Raw genomic sequence first — 15237 nt, forward strand, 5'->3', positions numbered from 1 at the left:
ACTGGACTTGGTTGAAGCTACTGGAAGACGTTTCGTCCCTTATCCAAAGGACTTCTTCAGTTCTGACTGACTGGCAGGGAAACTCAGCTATTTAACCTCAGTGGGGTCGTTATCTCGGGTCATCGATACCGCCGGTTCGTTAGTGTTCCTTGTTGCTGTGACGACAGTCGTTACGGTCGTTAAGACTACCTGTGGCCGAGACTGAACGACCATCGTTGGTATCTTCACCTGAGGCCAATAGGTTACGTTTGTTGAGTTTCCTGGGAAGTGATGAAAGGACAGCATTGTAAGTGGGGGATAAGTGGTGGCGTAGACCCCCTCCCCTGTTCAATGACGGCTTCTCAACCCTGGTGTAGACGCTTCCTTGACGCCTCTTTCAAACCATCCATCTTCTCTGTCTAAAATGTGCACCTGGTGGTCCTCAAACGAGTGTCCTCTGTCCTTCAGATGTAAGTAGACTGCAGAGTCTTGACCTAAGGAGTTGGCCCTTCTGAAGAACGATGGTCGTTCAGTCTCGGCCACAGGTGAAGATACCAACGATGGTCATTCAGTCTTGGCCACAGGTAGTCTTAACGACTGTAACGACTGTCGTCACAGCAACAAGGAACACTAACGAACCGGCGGGATCGATGACCCGGGCCAACGACCCCACTGAGGTTAAATAGCTGAGTTTCCCTGCCAGTCAGTCAGAACTGAAGAAGTCCTTTGGATGAGGGACGAAACGTCTTCCAGTATCTTCAACCAAGTCCAGTTGCCCTTGATTTTAACCTTCGTTGGAGAACTATGACCTGGATGACTGAGAATCTTCATAGACGTGTCACAATATTCTGACGGTAGTACATGGGACAGATAATCTGTGAACAAAATCAGGTTCCTCTGGCTCCCCCTACTTCTCCTAATTCAATTTGCCAGACTACCACCACTCCCTGATGAAAACAACCAATCAGAGCCAGGAGCACACGCTGTGCAGCCCCCCCTCCTCATGCAACTTGTTACTCCGTTAAGCTTCATATCTTCACCGCGACCCTCAGAAGTTTAGCAAACACAGGTTCTGAGAAAGAACCAGCATCAATCCCAGCAACAGCTTATAGTACGGAAACACGTGTGGATCACGTCCCGGCTCCACGTGGAGCTTCGGGCTCGTTACGTTTGATGCCATGGCGCTCGTATTGATGAGTGGCGAAGAGGTGTGATGACAAACAGTGGGGAATAACTTTTGAGGGGGGACAGTGGTGTACTAGCCTCTGATCCTGCTGTTAGACGTTGTCGCAGCTGCCTCTGAAGCCTGGGGCGCTCTGCCGTCGGAGGGGCGGGGCTAAGCGAGAGGGACCGGGGTCCTGGTGAGATTCTCGCCATGGAGATTGAGTCCTACGCAGGACGAGGCTTCCAAGGCAATCGCCTCCTTATTGTGGGTTGGGTGGGAGGGGCTCAGCGGAGCGATACGAGCAGTGGAAAGATACGCAGAAGGTTTTGCACTGCACTTATTTTTATATTAAAGGAGCACTTCACCAAAGCCTGCATTGCAAGATGTGGACATTAAACAGGTGGGCAGCGTCTAATGATGTTTGTTGCAATATAGAAACTGTAGGATCCAGTGTTTTAGGTGTTTGACCCTTACTATACATCTTGACCTCTCTCCATTGTACCATTCTTGTTTAACATTTTTCTCCCAACTTTATGGAGAAAAATATGAATACTAAATCATTGGAGTTACCCCGTTTTAACATTTAACGTCATTACTGCTCAGTTCATTTATGAGATCAGCTCATTAGTATCCTGGATAATGTGATGGATGGGGCTGGTCCATAGTCTCTCCTCTGATTTCAGTCAATAAAAAGAGGGCATTCTGACTTGGTGATGGCCAGTAAGCATTGATTGAGATGAGGTTACCTATAATCTTAACCACTGTCAGTGAAATGTTGTTAAAACAACAGTCTCATATAAGCCTGACATCTAAAAAATAAAAACTCAACCTTTTAGGGAAAGTAAAGTCAAAAGATAGACTTGTCTGCTGTTCCAAAAATCTGCCGTTTTATTCAGTGTGCGTCTTAAAAGTTTAGGGACGGTTGATAGTGTTGAAAGGCCAATTGCTTCTTGCTACATCTTAGAAGTAAGTAAGTATTAGTTCAGTTCTTAGGGCCACTTCGTCCTGATATGTTCCTCGATCCCATCCCTTAAGCCTGCACTGGGATCGCAGTTCCTCTTGGAGAGTAGCCTGTCATAGATTTGTCACACATCGCATCATACACTGGGAGATCCTCGGAGTGAGTGGGAGATCGAGCCTGTATTCATCGTGAAAGATACGTCCCCTCCTCCATCTCCCTCACAGGAAGCATCACATTTGCGACCATGAAAAAGCCCGACATTAAATGTATTGACTCCCAGTGTAGTTCAAAGGAAGCTTTTTTTATTTCAGGGGAGAAAAAAATCTGGAATATATTGTATATTAATGCAGCTTGTTGAAAAATTCAAGAGGATCCAAAGTGGTGGAAAACATCTTCGTTAGCCAGTCCCAAGTGCTTTTTCTCAGAAATGCTGTGTTTTTATTTATACGAAGAAAAGGTCAACTGTGGAGGGATGGGGCAGAGGATTACTACTCAAGCCAACTCTGCTTTTAATAATACACCAGCTCTCCTTCACTCTTCTCCAGCTCTCTCTTCCTGAATATTTGTTCTCCAGGAATCAGAGCAGGCATGCTTATATAATGCTGCTGGGTTTCCCTTGAGGTGTGTGTGTGTGTGTGTGTGTGTGTGAGATCCTGTTGAGGCCCTGTAACACCCCAGGAGCCCTGCGCCTGCAGAACGACTGTAAGCAGCAACATGACAACAGGCAGCACGATCTGGGTCACTGGCAGTGAAACAACCTCTGCAGCCAGCTCAGGAGGAAATCTCTTTACTGCCCCCTGGTGGACACATGCAGATCATACTGCTTTGTGTGATGTGGCCAGTTGAGCTGAATTTCAGAAGTTTATTACCAAACCAATGTACAACAGTCAGACATAAGTAAAATACAACTACATATTCAAAGTAGATACAAGATACCAGAAATTACCATGAAACATACTGATTACTGCTTTCAAAGAATCCTTTAATGAGATAATTTACACACAAAATCGTGGGTACTTGCGGAAGATTTTCATTTTGGTGTATTTGAGAATGAAAATTCTTAAACTTGGAAATTGTAAAGTAATCCTAACTCAGGGTCTACTTCTAGTATATTTAATACACTGAAGACTGTAAGTGGGCCTTGTAATAAACTAGTAAGTGGACACAATCAAAATAATCTTAATCCTCTTTGGGATTGGAGGATTGCAGTCAAAGTAAACAACAATGTTTGCAATTTGATTTTGGTTGTTTGTTAGCAGTTAGATTATATAATGTAGACACAGTGAATTTTCTATACAGCCGAGAGTGACTGAGCGTGTGTCACAGATAGAAATTATTAAAACATGCAGCCTTACACTGGAGTGACCAGAATAACGCAGAACCTCTGTAATAAAACAATAATTCAGACAGGCATTGATTCAACTCTTTGTCAAATGTTGTGCCCGCAGTTTGTGTTGTACATAGCTAAAAGTATATTGATTTAAACCAACGGCTCTCTGGACCTCACTGCTAAACAGATTTTGAACGATATAATTGGAGAGTTGTCAGAATCACCCTGTCAAATGAGTCCTCTGCAATATGGTAAATCCTCTTTGGCTGGTGACCCCTTGAAATGAAGCAAAGTCTGTGTAAGTCCTAATTTCAGGTTAAGAGTTTTCCTTCGCCGACTTGGTTATTTAAAGGTTTCTGTATTTTTAAACCTGGGTATTTTGTAATAATAATACTAATAGTAATACCTATTAGGAGATTAAGGAGTTATGAAATCCATGCAGTAGATTGCTTGAGCCACTAACTGGCTACGGTTCAAATAATGAAGTGAGGGGGAAAAGTGTATTTATCAGGCCAGTTATTAGTTTCCAGAATTTCCCAAGGAAAAAAAAAACCATTGGAGAGAGTCAGGAAAATTTGTTTTGACAAATTTGTGTGAGACAGGAATGACAGAAATGTGTCCCCCCAGGTTGGGAATCACTGTCATTTTGGAACAGCCTTAAAAACAAAGCTTTGTAGTTCTTTAATGATAAAATCAGGTAGTGCATATGTTAAAAGAATAATATTTTGTTTTTATTTTTGTCTTGATTTTACCAAAGAATAATAAAAGAGGATCATTGCTGCACTCGCCGGTCTGTCTGTAAGCAGCAGAACGCTCTTCAACGCTCTCCTTTTCACAGAAGCATGTGCACGCTGTGTGCCCGCCATCGAGTCATGTGTGAATCTTGTCTTGGAACACGTGTGTCATAGATTACTAGATTCCTGGCTAAAGATGATTAAAGCTATGAGCTCATTGACCGTTCAAAGGGGAGGAAAGCACTCAGAATGTGTTTGGTAAAATCTTACACTTACAAGTCAGGCATCACCTGTTTTTCCTGATGACGTATTCTGCAGGAGAGCTTTCTCACAGACAGAGAGCTCCGCTTAATTGTAGAAGGATGTGGTGTATTTTTATTTGAATGATCAACAATAAAAATGTGTGCTGTTTTAAAGTGTCCTTAAAGATAAATTTTCTCTCTGCTTCTCCCTCCCCTCTGTCCATCTCTTTTTTTTTCGCCAGGTCGCCATTATTGCTGGAAACTTTGAGCTCGCTGAACTCATCAAGAACCACAAAGAGACAGATATAGGTAAGTAGCAAAGCAGCAGCTCCTCTTTTCTTCTCTTCCATCTATCCCTCACCTATTCTCCAGCCACGCAGCGCATATTCCTGAATCTCCTTCGGGATACATTTCAAATCCCCTCCGTGGTTTGATCCAGCTAAATGACTTTACGGTATAATCCCCCTGACAGAATTACAGAGCGATGCCAAAAGGAGGAAAGTTTGTGTTTACCTGGGGCCGATTAGACCACGAGAACCGATCAGTGCCTCAGTCAGGGAGAGATTTTATTTAGTGGGAATCGATCGGTCGGGATCCAGAGCTGTTGACTGATCTGTGTGTTTCTGCTTGAAAGGAAGATGAATTTCATTACTCTTTCAGTGATTGTGATTGTTTTTTATACAACAAAATGCTCAGTTTCAGGCGTGCTGAGGAGACTTAAGGAAAAACATTCAAAGTTTCTTGTGTGTTCCAGCCTAGATTAAGGGTTTGGAAATTAGACAACTCGTACTTGACCTCTTTTGATTACAGCCGTGACCCTGGTCTGTTGAATTCTTTAAGTATTTGCAGTTAAACTATAAACTCTTTGAGTCTTTGGATTTAGTGACACTGGGCCAAATGAATAGAGCCGTTACATCACCGGGCGGTGGGGTTGTTTTACTGTTTTCTTTTGTATGCACTCCTGTTACAAAATAAATTGCAGTGATATCGGCATCTGAAATGGTTCACTGCTGAGGCTTTGTGCGTTAAAACTTTGCATAGATGGTTAAGGTTCAGTGTGGATTCAAGTGGCTGCATTCCCAGATAACAAATATCAGGCTGTATTTTGGCCACTGCTTGACAAAGGGTTAATTGTGTTAAAGAGGCAAGATGGTGCCTGTGTGTGTGTGTGTATATATACTGTATGAGAGTTATTTCACTCTGCATCTGTGTGTGTGAGAGGAACGAGAGGGAGGTGAGAAGACGAGAAAGATTTCTCACGAACATACAAAGATGAACATTTTTGGAACAAATTCCATGGGTTTTTTTTCCGTCTTGCTATTTATTACCTTCGTTGCTTAGTCGCCACTTATTAGTTCTGGAGAGGCAGATTGGTGACGGCAACAGACTCAGCTCCAAGTTAACACCCGATAGAATGACATTTTCACTTTTATAGCCATGCAAACAACTACAAATCATTTACAGCTTCACTATACATTTAAAATCAGCCACTTCCCTGTACGCTGCTCACAGCTGCTGCGTCGTCGTTGTCCAGTCGCTTTAGACGTTAAATGTAGACTAAAAAATGACTCCAGTCAACTGAAATGAACGCAGAGCCTTACTCGGATACTGACCGTGGCCTTTAGAGTAGTTTGTGTTGCACAGAGATAGCCCTGGGATTACAGGCCTCAGAGAAAATGAGAAAAGATGAACAAACAAATGAATATATAAAGGAGGACAGGGATAGATTGAGGGGGAGATGAATGAAGAGAGAGAAATCTAATCTAATCTAAAGATGTAATCCTGCAGTTGTTGCCTTCTCTCATGGACACGACCCAGCAGCGGGCTGCCTCACACGGCGGCGACCTGGTGATGGGCTAAATGGGACAGGATTACCCCCAAAAAGCCTTGTTGCTGTCCACATCTGCCACACCCCCCACCTCTCCCTTCTCCCTCCCTTCGCACATTTTCCAGCTATGAGTAGCAGCCGGGATTAGCTAAAGGTGATCAGGTAGTCTGTCGGTCATCGTCCCCTCGTGTTTGGACATCTCTGATCTGTCTCCGTCCTCGGTGAGCTGTTGGTACTGTGGATTTGGGGATGGGACATCTTTACTTCTGGATTTTGGATTGGCCACCATGGGTTCAGTCTGCTGCAAAGGTGAGTGGCCCCACCCCACTCCTCCCACCCACTGCCCTGTATTCCCATCAAACCTCTACCGCAGTTCCTTTCACACCGCCTCTCACATACTTGCCCAGCCCACCCCTTCTCGCCGGAACAGCTTGTGTCTTGTTGAGCCCGTCGCTGGCGATATGCAGCTTTAGTGTGTTTTAGTTTGATCGTGGACTGACTGTGTGTGTGTGTGTGTGTGTGTGTGTGTGTGTGATGTAGTCTAAACACCATAAGCCCTGTGGCTTTGAAAGTTTCTCTTGCTTACACTGCCCAGATGATGTAACCGTTCAGCCACGCAAATCTTCCATTTCATTACATCATTGTTTTTGAACCCCCAGAGGCCCTGAAATGGTTAAATTCATACTGTGTGGTTAACATGTTAAGTGCAGTTTTATTTTGAAACGTGGACCTTTTAAACCAAAGTAGCTATTGAAATTAAATAATGGAATTAAGGCTTCCTGCATTTTATTTTTTCCGTCTCACGTAACCGATACATCTTACATTTTCTGAAATGCAATCCACACCAAATCAGACCCTCCATAGGCAGCTGTTGTCTGAGGTGAGAGGATGAAATGCTGGACCAAAGTAACACTTTCAGCAATTTTCTCCAAGCCCATACAAGTCTGACATGCCATGCTATGTCAGAACGTACAGTACACAATACTTACCAGAACCCCCAAAAATAGGGTGCATACGTCACGCTTTAGCAGCGTTATACAAGAGAGGCTGTTTGGATCACAGAAAGTAAATTCACACAAGCGCTAATTTTCTATTGATGACAAGTTGTGGTTATTGTTTCACGTGTCATTGTCATGATCGTTTGACAGATTAGTCAGTACTTTACATCTTGAAGTAAACGGGCTGCCTTAATAAAGCGCTTTTATTGAAAGCACTTTACAATTTGCCTCCTATCCGCCCGTTCACAGCGAGGTACCATGCAGTGCTGGCCTAACCGTGGGGAGAGGTCAGGGTTCATGTCTTGCTCAAGGCTCCTGTGAACAGGAGGAGCTCGAGACTGAACTGCTCTACCCGCCGAGCTACAGATTCCCCCATGATGACTGATCGATGCCCACACTTCACCTGGGAGCTTCCTGTGTACTTCTCATATGCCTCCTTGACAATATAGTCATCCATTGAATTTCTCATGTTCAATCCGTTTGATCTCCTGCTGTCCTCTCAGCTTCTCAGGTGCTGCTGACAGGACAGAGATGCGTTTAAGGAACTCACAGTTGGTCTCATGTCTGATGGGAACACTTAAGACTAATTAAAACTAGGGCTGAAAGTAGTTGATTAGTCAATCAACAGAAAATGAATGAGAAAACTATCTATTAAATGTTTATAAAGTGAAATGCCAAGTATCTGCTAAGTATTACAACACAAACTCACGGCCCAACAAACGCACATGTGTGCATTTACAGCTGAGGACCGCAGCTTAGTCTCGATAGCCTTCAACAATCAGTAGGGATTTAAAGTTGCTGTTCCCTTGTCTGTGGTCCGCTGGCAGAACTCCGGCTGCTTTCTGATCAGATGCAGTTGTGCTGCTGCGTTGGCGACATCAGTTTGGTTTTTCGGTGGACGGACGGTAACGTTACAGAGTTGTTGTTTTCTTGAGCTTGAAATAATCCCAGACTTTGGACACTTTCTTCTTCGTCCCTGGCTGTTTTCTCTGTCTTCCTCCGTTTGGCAAACAGCGGCATCATAATCACGTCGTGTTCACACAGCGTAACCGCAAAGTGCGACAGTAATAGATGTCTGTGTGAAACAGTGTGCTGTATAGTTATATGGATTAAACGAAGCAAGGCACAGAATTTGCCTTCATGCATTTTAGTAATCGATTTAATCGATTTAATTGTATTAAAGAAGCACAATGGATTTAGCCAGCAAATGCTTACATTATATTTTCTTAGCAGTTCCCGTGTCTCGTGTGTGTGGGCTGGAATATAAACATCAATGTGCAAGAACACAAGGTGTTTGATCGCAGATGCCCGCAGTTGTGACCATCAACAGCTCTGCCCACAGGGCGAAATTTTCAAATCAAACATTCAGATCTTGTTTTCAATCAACAGAAGGTGCAAGGAATGATCTGTCTGTCACATCTGATTGGACAGCATGTAGGAATATTAGATTTCAGTGACAACCACAGTGTTGGTGCCTGATAAATGCAGGTTAACTGCATGACATGGACCAGTGCTGCACGTTATTATTATTATTATTATTATTCCTAATTTGGTGGTTATTAGTTATTTGGAGACTTGAAAGCTCTTAATCCATCAGCCAGTTTCATCTGCTTGCTCCGAGTTTACTCAGGGATGGCTAATCTTCAGTTTCAAGTGCTTGAATTCAGTAAATTATTGTATCAGTGGGGCATTCACTTTCATTCATAATTTCCAGATGGACGCCTGATGTTCTTCACGTTAACGTGTGTGTGTGTGTGTGTGTGTGTGTGTCCTATATACTGTAGTAAATAGTTAAAAGTTCAGAGGGCTGTGCATGGACACGGGTTACTGTCCATGCACAGCCGTGTACTGCAGGTGAGTAGGTTGTTTCACCGTAGACAAACCCCCGACCGGCAGGTATCCACTTCCACATTGAAAATAGAGTTAATCAATCACGTGAATTATTTTTAATGTTATAATTATTGGTAGTGGCAGTAGTGATTAGTCTGACTGATACTGGACTTTTGAGGTCAATGTCTGGATTTGCGAGTAACATATCTGATCATATATTGTACAGTATTTCCTTTTCATAAACTCATAACAGGTCATTTGGTTTGAATTCATTTTTTGAATAGTTTGGAAGCCAAAAAATAAATAGATGAAAACATAATACTATTGAAAGTCTAAATTACGGGATACTAAATCAGAACTAAGAGATACAAAATGATTGATTTCTTTTGGAAGGAAGGTGCACTATATATATATATATATATGGCAGAGGTCACACTCCTCTGGAGCAACTAGGGGTTAAGCGTCTTGGTCCGGGAGCGAAGGAATTAAACCGGGGTCTCTCACACCAAAGGCATGTGTCTTATCTACTGCGCCATCACCACCGCCTTCAGAGTTCAGGGAGGTTTTTCCTTTAACTTGTCACTCACCTGTATTCTGACACTTATATCTCATGATTGTTTTGTGTATTTGTTTATTAGAATATAGCACAGCACAGTATGGATTTACCCCATAAATATATATATAAAACAATCCAACATACAACAATAAGCAAAACATTTATGCACGCAGTTCTCTTTAACACCCTTGTCTTTTGCATTAATTCATAACACATTTTCATTTTTAGAGACAGACTTTCACTGGCAGCTGTAAAGACAATAATACACGATTCTCTGCCACAGCAATGCCGAGCCACAAGAAAACGATGGAAACAAAACAAGCATTTAACCAACTAATGCGGCACAGTGTGTTCATTCCAAAGTATGCTTCTAAAAATTTTATTTAGTATATTTACAATTGTGTCTTTCTCTGCCGCGCGCGCGCGCGCACACACACACACACACACACACACACACACACACACACACACACACACACACACACACACACACACACACACACAGTATAACGAGTGTGGTGAGCATGTGTGTCTCTTCATACAGCAGTAAGCCTGTGTAAGAATGACTGACAGATGGGCGTATTAGACCACCCGCTGGCACAGTGTGATAATGTGTTTGAGTATGTACTCACCAAATACACACTTTTATACTTGCACACACACAAACCATATACACAATCACATGCACGTGAGGCATTCACACGCACACCTTAACCATTTTCACACTCATCAATTCCCAGTTTGCTGCAGGATTTTCAGATTTGCTTCTGCGTTTTTTCTTAAAGCTGGAGTCCATTCTATACTGCACCTGAACACAAGCCAATCCCTGCAAGAGCCCTGAAAAATGACTTTAAAAATCCTTCCAAAAACCCAGACCTGGCTGACATACAGCAGGAGAACAGACCTACCACATCTACCTGTCAGCTGGTGAGAAGTCATGCAGGGCAGAAGGCACTGCATGACTGTATGTTTATGCATCAGGACTTCTTTTTATATACACACAGTGAGGTAGTGGTGAAAAAGACTGCAGGCAAACCGTAACCCCCACATAAATAAATAAAAATAAAATAACATGTTTTCTCTTAAAATATCCCACAGTATATATGCATATCTGGAATCAGCTTGATGCCTCCTAATAAGATTGATTGTCCATGTTCTTTGACATATGACTTCATGTCTATTGAGACCCAAAGTGTTTAATAGAAAATAAATGAATGAATGAAGACATTATGAAATCATATGAGTAATTGTGAAATAGTCTGTTAAATCTTTAAAACTCAATTCATTGTTATAAAATGCTATTTGTTCTTTTCAAAATTAGTTTATTGCTGATTTCAGCTCATTTTTATTTATGCATTTCCACAAAATATATTCATAAAAACTTTTTATGAACCTAACAAAAAAATGTTCCCAGAGAAAACATTTGTGTACCCTCAGCTGAAAGCTGGAGTTGAGATTTAAGTTTAAAAAAAGCTTAAACATACAGTAAAAAGGATTTTTTTGTGTAGTATTATTGAAACCTGTGTAGAAATACCTGAGAGGCGGGCTTTGTTCTTTCTATAGGTGACTCTTAATGTCAGTGATTATTGCACCCTGGTCAGCACAGCAGACTGGCAGAAGTTCCTGCTCGACACAGCTGTGGAGGAAACGATCGAAACTGTCACCTCTGCCTGCAGGAGATGAACTCTCTGCAGTAAACACTTGGAGGGGGGGGTCAGGCAGCTAATCAGGAAAACATTTGGCATTTACATCCACATGCATACACAGAGTTTCCCTCTCGTTTTCTTCTGCAACTATTGAAATGTTTTGGGGAATTTCCCCCTCCACCTCCTCAACTCTCAAGCTGATTTTGTGATTGGTTTTGGCAGGAGCTGCTGTAGCTGAGGTCTGTCCAAGTAGTCCTTTTTGCACGTGGCTCCAGTCTGCAATACTGCCGTGTGTTGCAGATTCCTCTGGCAGATAGTGGGGCTGTAAATGTGAGAAGAGCATCCATACAGAAACAACAGAGGCAGCCATATTATAAACTTTATTTAATCAGGTAACATCGTGAATTCACACAAACGTTTTATCAAAGGCTGCAAATTGAAGATTTATATCATCAGCAGAAATGACTAAATAAACCTTTTTAAAAGGCCTACCATCAAATGCTTTTTCTGCTGTTGTTAATGGAAATAAATGCTATTTGGGAAATTATTTCTTGAAATTGTAGACTTTATTTAAAATATTTTGCTAATACAATACAAATATTCACAACAACAAAGTGGTAATATACAGTATGTATTTATAAATAAATAAATGAAGGCTGCATGTTCATTTATTCATCATTATTAAATGTTCTCTTTCCTTAAACAGGGGTTTCTACTGTGTTATATATTGTGTTATACACACTCACACACACTCGCACTCTGTGCTATATTTGGCTGATTGTGCCAGCGCTGTAACCAGGAAGGAGGACAAAATGGCTCTCACAGTTTCAACATCCTGTCAGCAAGGAAGGTGATGCTGATTTATTTAATTTTTCATCCACGTGATGCGATACATTTGTAGGTATTCACATCGTAAGCTGCTGAAACACTTCGCGTACATATAAAGCGTTGTGTCCTCATGTTAGGTAAATTATGGTGAGAACATGAGGTGGAAATTACCATTCAACCCTGAGGGGAGAGTGAGAAACCGCAATACTGCTCATTAGTATTGATTGGTGATGTAATTAGTTTAAGTGTTTATGTGGAGCGGTGTGAGCTGCATTTACTGATGGTTCAGTAACAACAGAAAATGACCTGCTATCTGAAATGTATGTGTATCTTCTGGTGTCAGATCCAGTGCATTCCTTCAGACAGGCGCTACATTTATCACTAGAGGAGTTGTGAGGTGTGTCTGGAGGCAGGGGGGAAGGAAACGGGGAGTGCAGGGCAGCGGTGTGTCCAACGTGGATGCATGAGAGGAGTGAAATGAAGGGGAGAAAGTTATTTTGTATAGTGTAGTCAGTGTTCTTTAAGATGCATAGAATCGGGTAATGGTATTGTAAGTATTTTATATATTAATCATAATTATTGTTTCAACAGAAAAGAGTTGAATCAAGCTCATTTGTCCCTCCCATCTATTCAAGATGGCGGCAAAGATAATAGAAACGAGGGTTTTGTTATCAGGATGTACATATTGGGTATGGGATTAATGTGCAAATTCTCCACTTCAAGAAGAGACCAACATTTTCTAAGGATGTAAATTTTTGAGCCACGACAAAAGCCAAAATGTGGCCGGCAACAGAGACACGGTGAGCCTTGTTTTTAGCCTAGCTGAAATACCTTTTCTGTGTTGTAACAAATATCGTAAAATGGCAAATACTGCTGAAAAGACAAAAGTCTAGGCTTTACGCTAAGCTCAGTCAGCAAAATAGTCTTTTTAAAAATTGTGAATCAACCACAAGAGGTCCATGGGCATACATCAATGTGCACAAACAATATTAGGCTGGTGGGTCCAATAGGAGATTAGTGCAGGCAGATACACATAAAGTGTGTCCATATACTTTTGACTATGCAGTGTAATCAGGTGATTGACACCTAAACCTGTAAAAGCAGTATAGCAGAGCCTGTGGCCCAATATCTTTTTATTTTGAAGACCGCAATGGTATCCACTTTCTGTATTCATTCATATTTCAACTAGTTTGTGTGAAGTGGCAGTGCACACTATGAAAATACCCATGATGGAAATCTGCTCCCATCACTGCATTATTGCATACTTTATGACAACATATGCTATGCATGTAGCCATCTGGTATATTGCTCTTCAGTGGGGTCAGTTCGTGGATGAATTCGTGTGTCACCGTGCTTTGGAGTTGTTGCGAAGAAAGAGAATTGTGAAATAGAGATGCAGAACTTTAACAAGCCCTCATTAAGCAGGAAAGTGTGTAACCAGATGGCGTCACACAACAGCAGAGCATGAAATCAAACAAGTGGTGGCAAGTGCAGAGAGAGAGTCATATAAATGCATGTTACATCATACAACAGGCAGGTGTGCAAGCGTAGCTTTAATGATGTATGGCCCCGTCCCCCCTGAGTTGCTTAGCAACAACAAGGATTTGTTTCTTGAAGAAGCTGCACACCACTCCATTGTTTTTCATCATCTTCATCCGCTGCTCCCAACACCTGGCTGATCAAATCTAATCATCAACTACTACTCCGTCAGCCTCAGCTTCAATATCGGAAGCCGCGGCCCTAACCTGCTGGCAGGCAGCGACTACTGACTAATACTGACTACTTTGAAAACCTTCTTTCTGAGATTTTGGTACCACTCAAGGTGACATTGCCTAGTCAGCATGTCTGAACAGGTAATATTTTGATAGGATGTTGATGAATGGCAGTTTTGTCAGTGTAATCAGCTCATGATATTAATCAATCTCTGCAGTAAATTGGATATTTAACACCGGTGCACATCTTACTTCAGGTTCATATATTGTATATATTACTTCTAACAACATTGGTAGCATTTTAAAGTGTACATTATTGGCTTTCTTTCAAACCCAGTTGTGAGTTTGTCCTATAAATAACAAAGCTCAGTTCAGCTCCTGAAAGTCTGAATGACATTACATTTTCTATGTTTCATTTTTTTATATGTTTATTCTCATCAGATGATACTGATCTTGTTTTTGGAGCATCAGTATACATTATAATTGATTTAAAGAGATGATATGGAAACTGAGAAGCATAAAAATATCTGACTTCCCAGAAATCATTGAAATGTTAGCCCTTAAATGTACAATGAAAAATGTAAATAAGTAAGTAAATATATTTATATAAGATGTGTGTTTGCCCTGTAAGAAAATCTTCTATCATTTTGAAATTAAGAGATGTGGAAATAATATTTAAAGAGGTGTTCTGCTTTATGGCTTTCCCCCTCTCCTTTATTGAGTTATAAACCTTTTTTGTGCATGTAACAGGTTAGCAAAGTGAAAAAGGGAGTTCCCGTCTCCCACAGAAAACTCTGCTCTGAACTGAAAACAGCTCGTTTGTAGTCCAGCCGCTTCCCTTTCATCCCTGTGACGTCACAGACGCCAAGCGGCTCCTCCGACACGCCCTCAGAAACAGCGAGCTGCAGCACACAGCTCTCCTCTCCCTTCCAAACACTAGCTACCCTCCAGGCAGTCAGTGGACAGAAAGTTGTTCCTGTGATGTAGAGACAGAGCTCAGTTAAAACTTTATGGATACAGATTAATAACTCACCGCTCTGAAACTCTCGCTCCAGTCCGGCTGAACCCGAGCCGTTTACCGGCTTCTCGCCGACCCGCCCTTCTCTGCTTCTGATTGGCTAGTAGTCCTTAACTAGGAACTGAGCATGTGCAACTCCCAACAAAGATCATTTAGAGACAAGATGTATCACTCCATAGCTAAAACGAAGCCTTCAACACAGGCTGAAAAGAGGAGCTGCAGCAATGTGCAGTATGACAAAAATATAACCATGTAAACCTGCTCTGGTACAAACTCTAAATAAGATGAGGAACCTGAAAATGAGCAGAATACCACCTCTTTAATACTTTGCCACAGTTTACAGGTAAGTGTATCCTGTTAGTTCTCAAATGAGGATGTGGACGACCTGGAGTTTAAGGTAGCAGCAGTAG

General features: G+C 41.9%; 1 protein-coding gene across 6 annotated transcripts in view; it reads left to right on the forward strand.

The window, feature by feature from the left end:
* LOC123958919 (SH3 and multiple ankyrin repeat domains protein 2-like) overlaps positions 1 to 15237 on the forward strand; it is a 221894-nt gene that overhangs the window by 112998 nt on the left and 93659 nt on the right. For all 6 annotated transcript variants that reach the window (XM_046032667.1, XM_046032666.1, XM_046032668.1 and 3 more), the window contains one exon: positions 4654 to 4720. In XM_046032667.1, the coding sequence (XP_045888623.1) occupies positions 4654 to 4720 (67 nt within the window). The remainder of the gene's footprint in view (positions 1 to 4653; positions 4721 to 15237) is intronic.

Source organism: Micropterus dolomieu, linkage group LG20 (genome assembly GCF_021292245.1).
Source record: "Micropterus dolomieu isolate WLL.071019.BEF.003 ecotype Adirondacks linkage group LG20, ASM2129224v1, whole genome shotgun sequence".
Lineage (NCBI taxonomy): Eukaryota > Metazoa > Chordata > Actinopteri > Centrarchiformes > Centrarchidae > Micropterus > Micropterus dolomieu.